The following is a 20,331-nucleotide window of genomic DNA, read 5'->3' as shown; positions in this document are numbered from 1 at the left end:
CGTAGAAAGTAATGCTTGGTTTTTGTATTATTGAGAATGTGTGAATTAATTTAGTATTGTCTATATTTCCTCTTTGTGCATTTTAGTCCAGTTAATCACTGTCAATCCAAAAGACTACAATGTGATATTAATGTTTATACAGTCGGTAATATACAGCCTGCAAAATTTAACTGAAATATATGTGATCTATCAGAAGTTCTGTCTGAAGCAGTAAGGATTTACTATTTAAATCTGAAAGTCTGATTTGATTGTGTCTTCATGCATTATTGTTGTAATATGTCCTTGCAGGTCCTTGCTACACTGATGTTGTATATGAGAAAGTTACACTATTTTATAGCAAAAATATTTTTTTTGTCTTTCTAGGTGGAAGGAGCAAAAAGACAATGACCCAGCTGTACAACACATCATCTGTTTTGGTGCTACCTGACTTTAATCTCTCCACCGAGGCCGTCTTTCCTGCATTTCTTTTTGCGTCTCTGAGCTACATGATCATCTTTTTCTGTAACCTCATCCTGATCCTCACCATCGTACTGAACAAATCTCTGCATCACCCCATGTATCTGATCCTGCTGAACCTTCCTATCCATGACCTGATAGGGGCCTCGGCTTTCTTCCCACAGTTCATTAAGCAAATCCTGACAGGCAGCAGGACGACGCAATACTCCACCTGTGTGGCCCAGGCTTTTTTTATCCACATCTATGCAGGAGGGACAGTGTTCACTCTGACTGCAATGGCCTACGATCGATACATTGCCATATGCTGTCCTCTGAAATACAACTCAGTAATGACTAATGCTCACGTCATGAGACTGATCACAGGTGTGTGGGTGTGTAGTTTAGTCACTATAGGTTTGCTTTTCATTCTGCTGTTGCGTTTACCGCGCTGTCGGTATGAACTTACAAATTCTTACTGTGACAATCCCAGTCTGCTGTCTCTGGTCTGTGCTGACACCACCATCAACAACATCTATGGGCTGTTCTTAGTGGCTATCACACAGGTGATCGCTAACGGGATGATTTTGTACACATATCTGCAGATTCTTGTTGCATGCTTCAGATCCAAAGGTACAGACACAAAAGCGAAAGCTCTGCAGACGTGTGCAACACATCTGGCTGTGTTTCTCCTGCTGGAATGTCTGGGTCTTTTTACAATCATATCGTACAGAATACAGGGCATTTCACCTCAACTCAGAAAGTTTTTAGGGATGTGCACTCTAATTTTCCCACCAACATTGAATCCAATCATCTATGGACTGAGAACTCAAGAAATTAGAGAAAAATTCGTACACTTCATCAAAAACAAAATCCTCCCATTTGGTGCGTTTTAACAGCAAGCTCAAATCTGAAGAAAAAAAAAGTATCTGCATGAAAATCTCTATTCTTTATCTTTAATTCTCACTTTCAAAGTATGCATGTGTGAAACTACAGTGCAGTATGCTTTAAAGAGTAATTCTTTTAACCTTACAGCCACTCCTATATTTGCCCCTTTTTTCTCCCAGCAATGCAAAGTCAAAGTGTTTTACAGTTTTGTTTTTCAGCATTTTAATTTAGAGCTCTGTTAATATCTAAACCTTCAAAAACGAGTTATTGATCGGTTCATTCAGTACAAATTGTTGTCAAAAATAACTGAAATTTCAACTCAAAACCACAGCTTCCTTCGGCAGCTGACATACTTTTTTTTTGTTTATTATGCAAAATGTAATTATTCACATGTGAATCCATTGTCTCTTCAACGTTTGCCACCCTATAAATACATATGGTAATATCTAAATCTAAAGATCATCAAATATTGTACATATTAATATTTTTTATTAAACAAATAGTTTAAAGTGAGGTCTAGACCTGCCTGAATGAAAAGTGTCCAGAGATAACCTCTGTTGTGATTTGGCACCATATAAATTAAACAGACTTGTCTTGATATCATGTTTTATAGCTTTTTCTTGTTTGAATGGGAAATGTTTTATTTTCAATGTATGAAAAAAAAAATGTATGGTGTATTTATGATGGAATAAGAAATGACAAGACTTCCTAAAACTGGAATTTTACATTTTCATTTGAAACAGAAGACATTCAAATCATTGTTTTGAGACTTTTAAGATACCTTTAGTCCCTAACCTAGATGGTATTATGTGGTGTGCAGTCATGGTGACGAAATGGTGATAGTTCACTAACACACAAAAGTCCATATCACAAAAAAAAAAAAAAAAGGAATCACGCCTTCATACTGTGTGTGTGTTCACAAATTCAAAGCAGCAGAGGGCGCCATCAGAACACCAACATGCAAAAAGGAAAGGCAGAATCTTTGGCTTCTTGTGAGATATTCTGCCCTCTTGTGTCCTTTGAGGTTGTTTTACGGGGAGGTGGAAGGTAAGTAATGCTTACAAGGTGCCAGTATCATCACCATCAGTCAAACTGAAAAAAACAGCATGAAAATATCATTTAGTACATTGACCCATGCTTTTATTACATTTCTTGGCAGTCGAGGAACTCTTCAAGTGTGTTATGAATCTTTTTAGCCATGGAAGATAGTCGATGTGTTTTTGTATTGTGTGAATATACTTTTGTCATTGAACCCTCTACTTGTCCAAAATACACAGATTGAACCCATTTCCTCCTAATAAATCTTAAGGCACTTAAATATGCTGCTTTATCATAACACATATCTTCAAGGCTGAGACGGTACCTTTGTTAAACCTTTTTTTTCTTTCTTTGATTTTTGTCTTTGTTTTTCAGCTATCTTAAATAAACATGCAAAAATGCATAGAAGAAAATACAAACTCAAATATCATGGGAGTTAAAGAGGACATATTATATCCCTTTTTCCACCTTTTCAAACAGTCCCCCTGTGGTCTAAAGGAACATCTGTGCTGTGCTTTGGTCAACATATAACATGAATCAAGCACCAGAGGAGGTTTGTAATGTTATATACAGTCTATGTCTAGGCTTCTGTTCAGTTACACTTTAAATTTCAGCATTAATAACAATGTTTAATATTGGACCCACAGTATGACACCAAACTGTAATTTATTGGTCCTTTTGACATTTTAAATATTTGTTTGCTCTGTGTTCCAATTAAGTAAATAAAGGTCCCACTGCCAGCATCTTTGAAAATAGAGTCAAAATAAATTAGGTTGAATAATGTGAGCGTTATATCTAGGTAAGAAACATCAACATTAAAGTGAAACATTTTCTTTTGTCTAAAGAGTCAGCTCCCAGAGATTTGAGAACCATGTGTGCAAAAAGGTCAGAGAATAAAAAAATAAAAAGAAGCACACCTGCCAACACCTTTAATATGAGGAGACTTATTTTAAAGAGGACATTTAGGTTTTTCAATATCTGCATACAGACATTTTAAAAGGTTGCAAGATACTGATTTTAATCTGATTACTATTTTGATAATCATTCTTACAAAGCCACCTTGACAAATATGCTCCCTGTCTCCACCCTGTGGTGCATTGTGATATTACCATGAAGTAAAGAGAAGCATATCTGAGGAAGAGCATGTGGGCTTGAAACGTCACTTGCATTGTGATATTACACCTCACTTATTTAAAATGTACTTACTGCTTTTTCATTTTCAAATTGCAATAACATTTATGTGTCTCCATTTGGCTTATATTAAGCTACAACATAGAAATGTGTGCATTCGAAGCAGATAAAGTAATCTGGCACTATGAATGAACCGGCCTGATTTGGAACAGGCTAAGAGTTTGTTCATTTAAATACTGTATTTCATTAACTAGAATTACTACAGTCTGTGTACCCATATGAGGTTTGACTCCTGTTAACATTGCTCTCTTTGTACAAGCATGAACTAATAAGCCTACAGAAGACAAACGTGCAATTGTATGGAGTGTTAATGATGCTGGAATTAACATGATAATAAAATAAACAGAAGGAAGAATTAACATGAGGCATAGATTTTAATGTACAGTAATAATAATAAATAGTGTTCATAGGATAATATCAGATGACATGGATGATAGGACACGGTTAAATAGGTGTACAAACAAAATCATATACGATAAATAATCGTATATATAGATTAGATACAGCCACAGTGGGCGTTTGTGTATGCACAGTGATTGTTTTGACACAATCATTAATAATTATCAATAATTCATGAATGTATCATTGAATCAAAACATTTTCTCACATTTTGTATCACAACCGTGTCATAATAAGACTAAACTTATGTTGCAGTACATTAGTTATGAATAATAATCCTTCACTGATATCATTTAAGGAACACCTCAAATGTAAGCTCACCTTTATTCTTTTTATTTGATAAGCTATTTATTAAATCATATGGTCCTCCATTAGCTGTTATTACCTTAAAAGTTTGCTGCTAAAAACGAATCATGAGTATTATCTGAATAACGCAACATGAAACGCTTTTTTTTTTTCAAGATTTATTTTTGGGCTTTTTGTGCCTTTAATGGAGAGATAGGACAGTGAATAGAGCTGGAAATCAAGGAGAGAGAGTAAGGAATGCCATGCGGGAAAGGAGCCACAGACTGGATTTGAACCTGGGCCGCCTTTGAGGACTATAGCCTCCATACATGGGGCGCGTGCACAAACCACTATGTCACCAGCGCTCTCTTTTAATACAAAGTTTAATGTTTTGTAAATTGTACTTTTTCTCCCTTTGTGTCTCCGTCTGTAACTTTGTGTTTTTGCTGACGACTGTCTTGGCCAGGTCTCCCTTGGAAAATAGGTTGTTAATCTCAATGGGACCAACCTGGTTATAAAAAGGGTCAATGAAATAAATACAAAAATATGATCATTTGAAAAAAGAAGAAATGTATTATCCTCACTTTTCCAATCTTTAAAACATAGTCATTTAGTATAGAATCTGTGAATTTTATTCAGCCCAAGACTGCTTGCTAGACCGCCATGAATCTGCAAAGGCTTGTACATGTGATTGACTTTTTTTAAGCTCTGAAAATGAAAAGCATGTTGTCTCACAATGACATTTTATTTGAAGAACTATTCGTTTTTTCCATCAATTGAAAGAGAAACTAACAGGCTGCTCTGAACAGGCTATTAAAGTATTTGGTTTCTTTTGGGTGTTATGAACGAAGCACTAAATGTGAAAGTAATTAAAGTCAAAGGATTGCAGAGCAACCACCAATTCATAATGTCAGAGGTATTATAGCAACAGTGCTAGTTTTCATTTTCATATTTAATGTTGTTCCTAGTAAACACATTTCAGATGAATATTTCTTCTAATAAAGGAAAATGAAGTCAAATATATGCTGACATTTATACAAATGACACTTGTGCATTAAACAGCATTTATAATACATTATAAAAAAACTTACGTGAATTATTTTTTTTACGACTGAAGAAAATATTTTAAAAACAAGATTTTTACTGGCTGTAAAGGTGAAAATAAACATTGACACAGGAGCTAGAGGGCGCAGACGTTAATCTGCATAATGCACAGAGGTGAAAAACAAGGGACAGGCACCAATGGGTAGAACTTTATATACGTTTCTTCTACTTAGTGGATTGGCTATACTCTAATCCAGCAAATGACATTTATGAATTTGTTTAAATGCCCTTGAATTGATGTTTGATGCAATCAGAGGTGCTGCTTGTCAACAGGAAATGCAGGCAACTGCTTGTGGCCCTAGATCAGTAAGGGGGGGTGGCATTTGCTCCCGCAGCAGGGCAAATTTTGCAATGACAGTGGGTAATCTCCCTAATGGGCCCCACTTACTCTCATTGCTGTCAAAACCAAAGTTTTTCACTGAAAGTCATCAAAGAAAATGAAGAGGAATTATCTGTCTTTCTGCTGGTTGGAGGACCCCAGAATAAATGTTTGCCTAGAGCCCCAACAGACTGTACTTGAATCCAAAAGTGGTTTATTTTTAGCTGGAAGGCTCGGCACCACTGCAAATTCTCTTCTTAAAAAATGTACCAGCAGCTGATAAGTTTCTGGTAAGCATGCTGCCACCAATCAAAAGATCCCTTCTCCCTCTGAACTTTGTTATTTAGTAAGGCACAACAATCCCTGTGTCGTGGTTACCTCCACCTGGTTACTGTTTCTCTCTTTAACTTTGCTCATTAGATTAATGACTCCTTTGTTTACGCAGTGTTGATAGGAAAGATGTGTCACACTCAGCCCTCACGAGTCATTTGTCCTCCGCTCTTAGCTCCGGTAATGAACCTCAGAGGGTTTGGTGACACAATGTGATAAACAGCCTCTGTTTTGTTTTGTAACGTTTCAAACCGTGACAGACAGGCGAGGGAGACAAACACAATCAATCAATTCCCCTGATTTTAAGAATGCTAAACAGTGATTATCTTTTTTTTCTTGAAAAGTCTTGAAAAGTTTGACATAAAAACAAAGAGAGAACTTTACAATATCAAGATTGGGCCAAAACAATAAAATGCCGAGCAATTAGAAAGTTGTTTGGTAACATTTGGCGTCACAGATTTCCTTTAATAAAATGAAATATATGTTTTCATAACATTTGAACAGTAAATGGTACTAAGGATAACAGGGTTTTGAGCATAGTGTTAATTGATTGTATTGGTGTAGTAATCCATTTCTGACTGTTTTAGGCCACTCTACATTTCATATGTCATGGTGATATCAAAATGAATCTAAAAGATGTTACTTAATATTTATTATTATCAAAATAGATATTTCTTAAGTATCATGATAAAGAGTCAAACTAGGGATCTGATTTCATCCTGGTCAGTATCCATGAAACACAGACTTTAACTGTTCATTGTTTCTTCTTGTTAAAAAACATTCAGAAAACAATCAAGTATCTTCAGTTTCATAAAGTTGACATAGTCCAAATGTATTTTAGATTTCTTTTAGTGACGAACATGTACAGTAATGATAAATATGATATGACAGGGTAATATATAGAGTTGAAGATCAACAACGAAAGCTGAAAAGACAAAAGATGATGAGAAGATTTTCTGCTTTGCACACATTTTGCAATTCAAAATGACAGTTTTTAAATGCACTGAACACGGTTCTCTGCATAAGACACAACAATCTGACATAAAGTCTCATGTTTGCCATTTCAAAACACTGCCATTCAAGATGACACTACATGAGCTAATTGGCCAAACACCTCAATGGTTAACTGTTATCACTTCAACCAGGAAGAAAGCACTATGAAAAGACCACAGGTGAGCACCTTTTTTTACAACAACAATGGAAGAGGTTGCAGAGAGAGGAAGAGGAAGAGGAAGAGAATGAGAGGGGGAGGAAGAGTAAGAGGTAGGGGAAGAGCTGGTAGAGGAGTTCATGGCCAAAGAAGACAACAACTTTCAAATGAAATCAGAGCAACCTTAGTTGATTGTTGAACTATGGGCTGACAATGCGAGAGGCTGGACAGAGATCAGCCCAACTTGAGCCGTTTTACTGTACTGGTATATGTTGAACTGACTTGTTTGGTGAAAAAAAAAAAAAAAAATGTTTCAACAGCATGTGTGTGTATCTGCAAATATTTCTGTGCATGTGAACAATTTGAATTTTCTACAATTTGAACTATTTTAGTATTATGGCAAAGCATACTAAAGATGAGAGTGCTTTTCATTATGCCCAACAGTGTGTAGTTGTTAGACAAAAATCTGGTAATATGAATGAAGTGTGTGCCATTTGGTGCAAAAGTTTGATTTTGATAATGCTATATGTAGTTTTGGTTGCAGTGCTTCATTTTGCAGGATATATATGAGGTATTTTGCAGTTTGGGGTGTGTGGTTTTGTGAAATGTGTTAAGTATTTTGACTAAATCAGCCGAGTTTGCAAAATTGTGTTTTAGCAATTGGAAAAAACTGTAACAGTAATACATCTGGTTCCCAAACTGTATTCTGGCCTGCTAGTGTGAGGTTCACTAGCCTCCAGCTACCATCCAAGCCAGCTAGCTTTTCGCTTGCAATCTACCAGACTGAGGGCTGGCCTGCTAACACCGATAGCCTGTACTCCAGCCAGCTAGTGGCTAAACTCCAGACTCCATGCTGATCTGCAGACTTCCACATCTGCAACTCAAAGTTTCTGCCACACTGCGCTCTAGAAACATGCCTAGCACCACGAGACGCCCTGAGTGTCTTTGACCTGCCAACAGCCAAGAGACAGCAGGTCATTGACATACAAGAAACCATGTCCAGAATGACATCATGTCTAAAATATGAGCTGCGTGTTGGGCCGGTCTAATCTGTTAACCAATCCCATCTAACCCATCAATAGAAAATGTCTCAGGAAACAACTACACCTCGCTCACACAAGAAAGACAGGTCTGCATGTTGCTGTTCATTGACTGCAACTAACAGTTAAACATCATAGTTCCTTCCTGGCTCATCACAAAGCTCAGGACTGAGATTTAAGATACCACTCTGCATGTAGGCTAGCTCTACATTCAACCATGGAGACGCTGGACATACAGGTACAGTATCGTGCTTGAGTACAACAAGGTACAGATGGCCAGTGTGACCGCGCCCTGAGTCTCTAACTAGACTCTTCTCCTCTGTCGCCCCCTGGTGGTGGAAAGAACTTCCAAAGTCCATTCGATGTGCAGTATCCCTTTAAGAAAAAGCTAAAGACCCTGCTCTTTAATAAACACCTAAGCACTTATTTATATTGATGATTACTCTGATGATGATGGATTTGTTTGATAATGATAATGATAATGGTTAGGATGGTTTTGATGATTTTGATGCTGATTAGAACTCTTAATAACAGCTGCCTGTCAGCACCTGTCTTAGATCGGACTTAAAGCTCTTTGTTTGCACTTACTGATGTTGTTTCCTCCTCTCTTCTTGCTTGTGTTACTTACTCACTGATGTACATCGTCTGAGAGGAGCCGAGAATATTGAAATTTTTAAACGCAGTCTTAAAACTTATTTATTCAGTCTGGCTTTTATATAGTGCTTTATATAAATTAAAATCTTAACATTCTTGTATTGTCTTTTTTATCCTACTACAATTTTAAATATTCTTCTCCTATGTATTAATTTTAATATCTTATTGCTTTTATGTGTCGTATTTTATTTTTTCCATTTTTATACATATTTTTTAATTCTTATTGGTGTGAATTAGTCTCTCAATGATTTTATCAATGATTTTATAAACTACTTTTTCGTCAATAACTTTTCTGCACTCTTGTAAAGCACTTTGAACTGCAATTTAATTTTTCTGAAAGGTGCTGTATAAATAAAGTTTGATTGATTGATTGATTTAGATTAAAGTGTCTGCTAAATTAATTTGTATGACTTGTAGAGGACATATGCCTTGACATGACAGCATTAGGTTCATATTTGTGGTTTTGAGTGAAGGGTCTTAACAACTCATTTGAAACAGTTTTAACTCTCTCAAAGGATGAATTGTGATGATAGTAGAAATCCACAGACTCGTCCTCTAGTGCTGACTAGTGCTAACATTAATGGAAAATGTATTTTTGTGTCGTGTCATTCAATATTTAGCCTTGAATCCTGATCACACATGCAGTTAAATTGCTATAAAATTATCATATATTGTGAACCCCAACAGTACATCATATTAACTGTTGCATAATGTACAATCTATCACTGCAAGAGAGTTTACCATCATAAAGTTTGTTCTTGGTGACGTGTTTGTTTGAAGTCCAAGACACTCACATCATAAACACAAATTAGATACAAGAGGAAGCTCATTATGTCTCATGTCTGTAACTGTCTCTAGTGTGTGATTAAATTGCACACGTATGGAGACCTCTCTGCGTCCCTTAATGAAGTCTCTCTTCAAAACAGTCTTATGCAATGTTTTTCATTCTTTTCTGGGCAAAAAGTTTCCTCTAACTCTTTGTGATAACATCATCTCTGTTATAAGATGTTTGTAAGAAGTGAAGTTCAATACCTTTGATGCAACTTTTTTAAGGACTGGATATTTGATGTCCGGAGTACGTTTTTGTTAAAACACTACAGAAAAGACCATTGAACACAACTCTACACTTCAATAAATGAAAAGACAAGGGACAGAGTTTATATTTTGCACTAAGCGTGGTAAATGGTTAATCCTTGGGAAAAAATAACATGAATGATCTTCAAAGAAAATATAATGTAATTAATTACATTATATTATACAATTGTGAAACAAAAATGAATGCATATATATGTCTCGCCTCAAAAAAAGAAAAATTCTAGTTCTTAATAATTGATGTAGTCATTTTTAGCATTACACTACACATATTAAAACACTAATACAAATAATTAATGCAATGTCAAATTAAAGACACCATGTTGGCATTTTCCAACACAGAACAAAATTTGTGAATAAGAAGAATCATGTTTTATATTTCTATGTGCCTTTTACATTGAGGGTGATGTAAGCTGCAGCCTTTGGTATTGAAAAATGAATAATGTTATAGTGCAAAAACATGCAGTTCCTCAAGTGTCCACTTGAGGCTGGCTGGAAGGCCCAGACACACCAATCTAAAATGCCCATTTTGACAACTGAAATGTACACGTTTACAGCCTGGTTCAAATAACAAATGTGGTCTGAAAGCTTATTTATCAGCACACACTGTAGGGGGGTGTTTTTTTCATTAATTCTGATTTTATAAAGGATAAGTTATTCATAATAAAGAAGGGTGTGGATAACTGTTTGTCTGGAGGCTTAAGGCCTACCTCAGCTCCAGCTCTTTGCCTGTTACTAGGTTGGCTGAAAGTTAGTTGATATAGTGACCGACGCCATCTATGGGCTTCTCACACCAAAGGGATGTCCATGCTTTAAACAGCCTATGATGTTATGCTCCAAAGCTATTCTCTGAGCTAAAATTAATATGTGCTCAGAGACCTCCATTAAACACTGGGGATATTGACACTCCTTCCCCAGTTTTAATTGAGACACACACTGGGGTTTTGTGTTAGTGCAGTTAATGCCTTTGGGATTTACTATTAGCATTATTCAATTAATGGCTCTTCCATTTAGTCATCATGAGATTAGAGTTATTTGCAATGCGTAGCATAACAGCACAACCTCACTGACTTATTAACAATTAATAAATTCTTGTTAAAAAAAGAAGGCTATAAACTCCTACCTACACAAACAACAACAAAAAATGTCAATTAAAGGTACAAAACGTGCAAACATGCATGCATATGTACATGCAAATTGTCATTTGTGTGTCTTGGGGAGATTAGTGACTGATAATAAGTAACCAGAGAATACAAAAAGTTGTAACCATAACAACTGTTTGTTAGGACATCTTTTTAAAAGGCGTGTCAGCAGATGAGGCTGCCATACTGTTTAAGGACGGTCAGAGTAAAACTCCTGGAAAGAGATTAATCTAGTCAGAACCTTATTAGGAGTTAACCACATTTATTTTTTAATCGATGATCGTAGTAGGTGTTATAAAAATAGTTGACAGACCAGAGACACCAAATAACTAATGACATACAGTAAATCTTGCTCTGTAAGTATCACAATAGTTTTAATGTTTGAGATGTTGTCAAAGTGATTTATCTGCTGTGTTTTTTCGGGCTTTTCTACTAACAATGTCAGAGGGAAATCAGAGCATTGTGACCGAATTCATCCTCACTGGATTCCCTGGACTTCACCCAGAGTACGAAGGCATCGTCTCAGCTGTATTGTTCTTTGTTTATTTGCTAACTTTGACAGGCAATGCTACAATTATTTGTTTATTTGCAACAGATCGCAGCCTTCATAAGCCGGTGTATTACATCATTCTTAATCTGACTGTGAGTGATATTCTCATGAGCACAACTGTTTTACCTAAGATCACGAGTAAATACTGGTTTAATTCAGGGACTATTTCATTCACTGCTTGCTTTGTTCAAATGTACTTTGTTCACTATCTTGGCACAGTGAATTCATATATTTTCTTCCTGATGGCCTTTGATAGATACTTGGCTATCTGTCATCCTCTCAGATATTCAACTCTTCTTAAACACTCCACCATCTTCATTCTCAGTATGAGTGCATGGGTTATTGCCAAGGCAGGCGCTTTAATGTTAGTTATTCGAGCTTACCCTCTGCCTTACTGTGCCTCAAACATAATCAATCACTGCTTCTGTGATCACATCGGTATAACAACACTTGCATGCACTGACCGAGGCCCCTATGGTCTTCCTGCTTTTGGGCTAGCGATGGTTGCACTTCTTGGACCTCTGGCGTTTATCATTTTCTCATATTGCTCTATAATTATAAATGTTCTTAAGATAGCAAACGTACAAGGCCGTCTAAAATCTATGTCCACTTGTAGCACTCAACTGATTGTGATATCACTCTATTACCTACCCAGATGTTTTGTATATTTAGCCAGCAATGTCGGCATTAAATTCAGTGCTGATGTGCGAATAGTTATTATCATGCTGTATAGCCTTTGCCCTCCCATGATTAATCCACTAATATACTGCTTAAGGGCTAAAGACATGAGAGAAAGCTTGTGTAAGCGACTCTACAAAAAGACTGTTCCACAAAAAGCACAAATCTCAGCGGTGAGTCACTCGTAAACCAATAGTTCAGTGTTTATCTTTGTAACTGCATTCTGTCTTTTTATGGATGAGCTGGTTTTGTTAAAAATGTATTGATAATTTAAGAGTTGGAAGTTAAAGACTTTAAACTTTTAAACATGTCATTTTAAAAATATGTATATTTTAAGAGGGAGGCTAACCGCTTTGTCTATCTGGTATAAATGTATTGATTAAAGCAACACAACACGGTTATAAAAAAATAATATGCATGTACTGTATATTAAAATCACAAGATGCCGAGTGATGTTCGTTGGGGGAAACAAAAGAAAACAGTTTGAACGTGTTTGAAAACTGGTTTGTGACCTAATTGTGAGCTCTTTTAGACCCCAGTAGTTACTGTATAGACATGTCAAGTTATGGTACAGAATGGAGAGTGTCAGGTGTCAGAGTAAAGGGAACTTAAAGTGGGGTGTCTTTGTCTTTGTTTCAGACCTTTGTGTTGTATTCTGTAACCAAATTAAATATTTTTTGTCAAAAATCTGCATCATTCTTTTGTATCAGCTCAGACCAAAACTGTTAATGAAGAATCTAATGAGCATGGTAAATCAAGACTGATATTTGATCTTAGAACTGGTATGTCCCGCAAAATGTATAGAAGAACAATGTATATGACTTTTAAAACTTACGCAGAAAAGCCAAAGATGCAAAGCTGTCTCTGCTGCCCAAAGACAAACCCTTCTCAAATGATTAACCTTGAGAGGTTTGTTGGACTGCCTGAAAGTTCAATGCTTCTTTTACTGCCCCCTCTGAAAAGTCTGCACTACACATTCATTTGGGGCAGCAGTAGACCGGGTTGGGAACCGAAGGGTTGCTGGTTCAAGTCCATGGAGAGGAGAGAGACCAGGTCCCTTTCCAAGTACTGTCCAGATGAACTTAAGCAAGGCACCGAACCTCCAACAGCTCTGTCGCGCTCACTGGAAAGCCTCACTCAGGCATCTTTCCATCGATGCATGTCCATAGGCCCTGTTTGTGCATGTACGTCAAGTCATGTTCTCTAGATGTCATTTCAACCATATACAAAGTACACAGTGGGATTACATTTTGTACCTCTAGAACTGTGATGCTACAACATGTCTCTCTAATGTGTATTTATAGTCTGAGTCCTGTGAGATCTCTATTACACTTAAGGAATTAAAACATGTTTCTCGGTGTTTTGTCAGAGTGCAGTTGTTTACTCCTGTGGGATTTATAACACTTTAACATTATCAAGTACGGTCTTCCAATACCATATTAAACAAGTGGTTGTAAGACTGTGCAAGTTTGGTGAGTTTTAGGCATGATGTGCCTTACACGTCTTGGAAAAAGGTTTTTGGATGATGTCATGTATTTGTTTGACAATTGTCAAACCTGATCTGATTTCTTCATAGAATTTATCACTCCTCATTGAACATCCTCTAAATTACTTTTGAATGGCTTTCATATTTAAAATAAAACACTTTTTCACAAGATATTTTAAAGATTTATTTTTGGGGGCTTTTTGTGCCTTTAATGGAGAGATAGGACAGTGGATAGAGCTGGAAATCAGCGAGAGAGACAGTGGGGAATGACAATGCTGGAAAGGAGGCCGGATTCAAACCCAGGCTTGCCCGCTTTTGAGAACTATAGCCTTCATACATGGGGCGCGCGCACTAACCACTGTGCCACCAGCGCCTCATAAAAATATATTTTAAAGATGGAGTGGGGAGACATGAATTCTCTTTGATGGTTGCTGTTGTTTTCAATGTCCTCACTTTGCCTTTCTGTAAATCAAATGTCATTGCTCAATGCTACTGTGACTACATTTCTATAATAAGGCATGTGGTGACCTTATTAAAATTGTTGCAGTAACATCATTGTGTGTGGCCATGTTTTGTCTTCTGCTTGGGTTTGAACTACATGTTTCTGTCAAGGTTGCATTTTCTAGGGGGTTTAGATGTTCAAATATTACAAAGGTGGAGTTATTTTGAGACTAGGGTGACAGTCTTTTTGTCAGAAATATCACATTTATTTATAGTTTTAAAGATGAAGGCTGCTTTTGATTTTAGACCACCTGCAGTCTGCCTTTTTACACTCTGCTGACTATGTTTTTTTTCTAACATTAGAAATATCGTATTGTTTAAATAAACCAATAATATATTTGGGGTTATGTCAGTAAGGGGTCAATCTGAAGGTAAAAATAACAATACAACTTGTTTTGTTGTTTCAGAGATTGTGTTTGGAAAATTCAGTAACAAGACTAAAAGTAACTAAAGAGTGCCTTTAACAAAATCTGATAATAAAATGTTTTGTCTTTCAATGGGTTGTTGATGACCACAAGGAAGGAGATACCATTACGCTATCCTATCACGTGAGAGATTCATTTGAGAATATGACCCTATGAGAATAAACACGGTCAGGCATCACATGGAGCAAATATTAACCCCGCCACAGCACTCAACTTTCAGTTGTTGGCCTGCATCTGAGAGGTAGACATGTTTTCTTGACTCTGCATGGGAAACACAAATTATGTGGTTGTCTTTGTCGCTGTTTTATATTGAATGTTTGTTGTTTGAAATGTTCTAAAATACAAAAGAGGAAAGCCAGCAAATACATAACATTAGGGAAAATTTCATAAATGTTTTTAAGTGTTTGTCAAGACTTAAAAGTAAAGACAATATAAGCTGAATTATTTCATTATTCGGAGACTTAAGCTGTATGCATTTGTATTATTGTTGGCATTACTAATGATATGGCTTTGGATTTTCATGAATTTCTCTGTCTTGGTGTTGATTGAAAAGGTGATGATGACCTACTCCAATGTCACAAGAATGAGAAGCTTCTCAATCCTTGGATTCCCTGGACTGTCACCACAGTATTATGGTCCTGCGTCGGCGCTCTTGTTTTTCATCTACCTTGTTATCGCACTGGGAAACGTGTTCATTTTAGCCTTCGTTGTGTATGAGAAGACCCTGCAGAAACCGATATATCTGGTCTTTTGTCACCTGGCACTGAATGACTTAACATTTGGCACTGTGACTCTCCCAAAGATCATATCGAAATATTGGTTTGGTGACAGCATTATTTCCTTTCATGGATGCTTTGTACAGATGTTCCTTGTTCATTATTTGGGATCAGTGACCTCTTTCATCTTGCTAGTAATGGCTCTTGATCGATTTGTTGCTATATGTATTCCTCTGCGTTATCCAGTCCTGATCACAAACAACATCATCTCTGTGCTCTGTGGCTTTGCTTGGTTCATACCTGTGTCTTTGATGGTCACCATTGTTTACCAGGCCCTTTCTTTACATTACTGTAAATCAAATATCATTGCTCAATGCTTCTGTGACCACATTTCTATAACAAGTCAGGCATGTGGTGATGATGTGAAAATTGTAGCGGTCACTACTCTCTGTATGGCCATGTTTTGTCTTTTGCTTCCTCTGGCATTCATCTTGTTTTCCTATGTTTCAATAATCGTGGTAATTATGAAGATGTCTAATGTTGAAGGGCGCAAAAAAACCTTCTCAACGTGTACCCCCCAGATATTCATAACATGTGTCTTTTATCTTCCAAGGTGTTTCGTTTATGTAGCTAATACTATTGGCTTTATTTTCAGTTTAGATGTTCGTATTTTATTGATACTATTCTACAGTCTGCTTCCTCCTGCTGTCAATCCAATTATATATTGTTTCAAGACTCAAGACATTAAGCAGACTTTGATGAAGAAGCTTAAAACAGCGAGGATCGGAGTAGAGATAAAGCGGCTGATGAGCCGATGATACATTCAGTCTGCTCAAAATGTTTTTTTGAAGAGTTAATTGGTCGTGCATTTTATTACTGTAAAGCATGCAGTCAACAGAAGTTTATGAATGTGATAATGAAATGGAATATTTTTCTGTGGAAATATCAAGTGTCATTGCTTTAGTAATAAAATAGAAAACAAGATGCAACATGGTGAAATAATACTACAATATCTGTATCATAAAAAACTCAAAATAAAGCTATGTTGTTTTTTTTCTTCTTCTCACAAACAGGTTTATTTTTCAGTCCATATAGGAGACTGAATCAAAAGGGCAATATAATCACTACAATTATATTCTACACCAACAACAGCAGTTTGTACGGTAACATTAATGGACCTAACACTCGTTACGTTATACAGTCTGTTGGGTCAAAAAGAGAAAAGCAAGCTCTTTACAGAATTAACTGCAATGATTTATAAGCAACAAAAAAACATGCCTGAGTGCTGAATGGCTTGCCTAACAGAGATAGCTTTGCTGTCTTACAGGCAAGCTTTGACTTATATATATAATATATAATATATAATAATAATAATAATAATATAATATATTATATAAATAATAATTTTGAGCAATTTTTATCAGACAAAAATATGTGCTGTCCCCCTGAAAACATTTACAGAAAGAGTTTGTGTCTTATGGTTTAGAGAAAATTAAAGAGTTCTTATGTAGACTTAAAAAATAAACATAAAGACTCATATTTCTAAGACTTGGTACACTCAACATGCAATAGCCTCATCGACAATTAATCTATGGGGCCCTAAGCAGTTGCCTACTCTGCTATATAGCTGTCCGTTTTGATTTTCTCATACCTTGCAAAAAGTTGCAACCCTTCAAACTATGTTGCATAAAAACACAAAGTTTTCTGAAAATATTGTCATGCAATCTGTGTCTGAGCCGCATATTGATCGTGATTGTATGCACATACTATTTGAATAAACATTTCATGTGTCAAGTCACACTGATCCTAGAACTACTTACACTCAATTTGAAATGTGTTCATTTGGGATTTAGCTGTTGACACTTTGAGATGCTTAAAAGGTGTCTCTAAAGGGAGATGTTGCAGTGAGTTCATGAAATCAGATCTCGTGTAAGTATAACAGGGTCGATTCTAACTTGATATTGTCTAAAGAAAGAACTGAAATCACTGAAATACTGTTTGTTTGTTGACTTGTAAAACTTGAATTAGTTTGGTCTTTATGTTAATGCTTGCATATCATTTGCTGTTTATTTTAACGTGTTCCATCTGATAGTTACTGGTATAGGCTGTAATTGTGATTTAAAAGGATTATGTTGTACACTAATGTAACAAATATAAATCATTTCTTTATCATTGGATTTCCTGGACTTTCACTGGAGCACTATGGGATTGTGTCGTGCCTGCTTCTTGTGCTCTTCTTGGCTATAGCGTTTGGAAATATGTTTCTTTTAGTGTTTGTTAAATGTGAAAGCTCTCTTCACAGACCCACATATCTTATCTTTTGCCACTTGGCATTAACTGACTTAACATTTGGAATTGTTACTTTGCCAAAGATTATCTCTAAATATTGGTTTGATGACAGCATTATTTCATTTTATGGCTGCTTTGCACAGATGTACTTTATTCATCTTATAGGTGCAGCTCATTCTTTTATCCTGATGGTGATGGCTCTTGATCGCTCTATTGCAATTTATGCTCCTCTGCGTTACACTGTCCTTTTCACAAACACATCTGCGTCTGTGCTTTGTGTTATATCCTGGTTACTGCCAATATCATGGATGGTGGGAGTAGTGTTAGATGCTCTTTCACTCCCTTACTGTAACTCAAACCTCATTGTACAGTGCTATTGTGATCATATAGCAATAACAGCACTGGGATGTGAGAACGTACGAGACGTTCAGATAGTTGCATTTGGTCTTGCTATGTTCAGTCTGTTGGTGCCTCTTGGTTTTATCATCATATCATATTTTATCATCATTGTTGCTGTGATGAGAATCTCGAGCGCTGAGAGCCGCATCAAGACTTTGTCGACCTGCACGCCGCAGCTTCTCATCACGTTCCTGTATTATATGCCGAGGTGCTTTGTGTACCTGGCTAATAATGTGGGATTCACTTTCAGTGTACCTGTTCGCATTGTTGTTGTAATGCTTTACAGTTTGTTACCTGCCGCTGTCAACCCCATAATATACTGTTTCAAAACAAAGGATATCAAAGACAGCTTGAAAAGGAAATTCTTAGTTAGGAAGGTTAACATCAGCACAAAAACATGATTAGCAAAATGTTTGAAAGAGTAGCGATTTATTTGATACGGTACCGTGGAGCAATGTGCGATGAAGCCAAGTGATATGTTACAATGTGCTTTGTTTGCTGTTTCAAAGGTTTCACAATCCGGTGCTTTTAGAGTCAGTTTTGCACAAGAGGCCCACAAGCAGCATCTCCTGATTGACTTGACTTTTCAGCTCTGCATCTCCTTTCCAAGTAAGGAAAACAGAAACAGAAATCCCTGGTACTGGAAGGTCTCCCTTTTACGAGGTTCTTTCCAAGTCATTGTGTTAAATATTTATAACTGAACCTTGAAGCTTTTCTTTAAAAGTGTATCAATAAAATTAAGTTTCTGATTATAGTTCACTCTCATTACTACTTAAATTCAACACAACCGTTTAACTTTGTTGTTTTTGGAGCAGCGTTATGACACTGGCATGGTTCCACTGTGGGATTGTGATTAGTGGGACTTTCTACCTGCTGAATCCAGATTTTAAACACAGGTATGATAGTATAATGTTAAGAATTAAGTGGATACGAGTGTTGGGGAAAGGAATGATACATTTTTCACTAACTTTAGATAAAGCAGGTCGCTTGGTCAAGTCGTACACATAATTAAATTGGCAATAACAAAAAGTTGTCTTTCCTTTTGAGGATTCAAAGTTAAAAGCTTGTTGAACCACCAGCCTCTATGAGCCTAACAAATTGACTCTGTTATTTGTACATATAAAGTTTGCAGTTTATTTTTAAGACATGCATTGATTAAATGTTTTTCCACATCGCGACAGAAATCGACGAATCAACTATTGTGACAGAAAAAAAGAGGAATAGAAAATCTACAAATAAAATTTGACGTTTAATTTCAAGGCATGCATTGATTTCTTTTTTTCCAACATCACAAAATAAATCGATGGAATTATGTGAGAGAAAAAAGAGATGGAAAGAAACCAGGTGTCTGTGGCTATTATAGTGAGTCAGTTCAATCGTTTAACTCAGACACATTGACATGATTGGATTGCCTTTAACTGCCCAATAAAAAGTTAAGTAAGATAAGAATAAGATAAGTTGAGTTCATTAATATTAGAAAAGATGTATTTTTTAAACGTGTTGCCTTTAAGCAGACATTAAAGATACTTTAAGTGCAAGAGTGACTGTGAGGGAGCTCACACTGGTCACTCACTGAGTGTGGGGTGGAAATCATCTCAGTGCAGTGTCAGGTGTGTGTGTGACTGATTGGCCCTGACAGAAAGCCTGCATTCAGATTGTCCCTCCTAACCCCCTTCACTATCCACTTTACCTTAACCCCTTCTGACAATCCGACCGCATTTCCACTAGCTGACGTAAATATGCGACGGCGGAGCTTAATGCCGTGGGTCTGCCGTGGTGAAACTATAATGTTCCTAAAATGGACCACTAAAAGCACATCTAAAAAATTTGCTCCTGTGACCTTCTTACCGGTGAAAAAGTTTCTACTTACCACAAGGTTGGAATTGCAATAAAAGGCATATAGGCTACCAAGCCATGAGTAAGAAAAGTGAAACCATCACCTTCCTGTCCACTCATAAATCAATTCATCCAAAATACCTAAATTGTATGAAATGAATTGTTACATTTATGCAAAGATGTACAAAATGTTTTAAGCATACTTATGTACAAATGCACAAAGCCTTCTTAATTGAATGAAATATGTTGAATAAAACATCATCTGCGTCCCTTTTCGTTCATCGTTAATTTATGTGAACGGTCGGATGTGCGAGTCGATTTAAATGTTGCAGCCGCAAGGAATTGTGTGACGCCATATTTCATCCCCTTCCTAAAGGATGGTCCAGT

General features: G+C 36.5%; 4 protein-coding genes across 4 annotated transcripts; all 4 read left to right on the top strand.

Annotated features, from left to right (window-relative positions):
• Positions 1 to 20: 20 nt before the first annotated feature.
• LOC109984764 (olfactory receptor 4K2-like) lies at positions 21 to 2,922 on the top strand. Its single transcript, XM_065960477.1, has 2 exons — positions 21 to 210; positions 364 to 2,922. Exon 2 carries the CDS (start codon positions 384 to 386, stop codon positions 1,326 to 1,328), a length of 945 nt encoding a protein of 314 aa, XP_065816549.1. The 5' UTR covers positions 21 to 210; positions 364 to 383; the 3' UTR covers positions 1,329 to 2,922.
• Positions 2,923 to 11,342: 8,420 nt separating this feature from the next.
• On the top strand, positions 11,343 to 12,925 carry LOC109976367 (olfactory receptor 2AT4-like). Its single transcript, XM_065960482.1, has one exon. It carries the CDS (start codon positions 11,503 to 11,505, stop codon positions 12,478 to 12,480), a length of 978 nt encoding a protein of 325 aa, XP_065816554.1. The 5' UTR covers positions 11,343 to 11,502; the 3' UTR covers positions 12,481 to 12,925.
• Positions 12,926 to 15,260: 2,335 nt separating this feature from the next.
• On the top strand, positions 15,261 to 16,441 carry LOC109984767 (olfactory receptor 2AT4-like). Its single transcript, XM_020634890.2, has one exon. The coding sequence runs from the start codon at positions 15,261 to 15,263 to the stop codon at positions 16,236 to 16,238; it is 978 nt and encodes a 325-aa protein (XP_020490546.2). The 3' UTR covers positions 16,239 to 16,441.
• A 906-nt stretch (positions 16,442 to 17,347) lies between these two features.
• LOC109984768 (olfactory receptor 52E8-like) lies at positions 17,348 to 20,062 on the top strand. Its single transcript, XM_020634891.2, has one exon. It carries the CDS (start codon positions 17,550 to 17,552, stop codon positions 18,507 to 18,509), a length of 960 nt encoding a protein of 319 aa, XP_020490547.1. The 5' UTR covers positions 17,348 to 17,549; the 3' UTR covers positions 18,510 to 20,062.
• Positions 20,063 to 20,331: the final 269 nt, after the last annotated feature.

This window comes from Labrus bergylta, chromosome 11 (genome assembly GCF_963930695.1).
Source record: "Labrus bergylta chromosome 11, fLabBer1.1, whole genome shotgun sequence".
NCBI classification, from domain to species: domain Eukaryota; kingdom Metazoa; phylum Chordata; class Actinopteri; order Labriformes; family Labridae; genus Labrus; species Labrus bergylta.
The sequence above is the reverse complement of the archived record's forward strand: the minus strand, read 5'-3'. Positions and strand labels throughout refer to the sequence as shown.

Excerpts from the sequence above, each read along its gene's own strand:
- LOC109984764 (XM_065960477.1), top strand. The coding sequence starts at position 384 with ATGACCCAGCTGTACAACACATCATCTGTTTTGGTGCTACCTGACTTT.
- LOC109976367 (XM_065960482.1), top strand. The coding sequence starts at position 11,503 with ATGTCAGAGGGAAATCAGAGCATTGTGACCGAATTCATCCTCACTGGA.
- LOC109984767 (XM_020634890.2), top strand. The coding sequence starts at position 15,261 with ATGATGACCTACTCCAATGTCACAAGAATGAGAAGCTTCTCAATCCTT.
- LOC109984768 (XM_020634891.2), top strand. The coding sequence starts at position 17,550 with ATGTTGTACACTAATGTAACAAATATAAATCATTTCTTTATCATTGGA.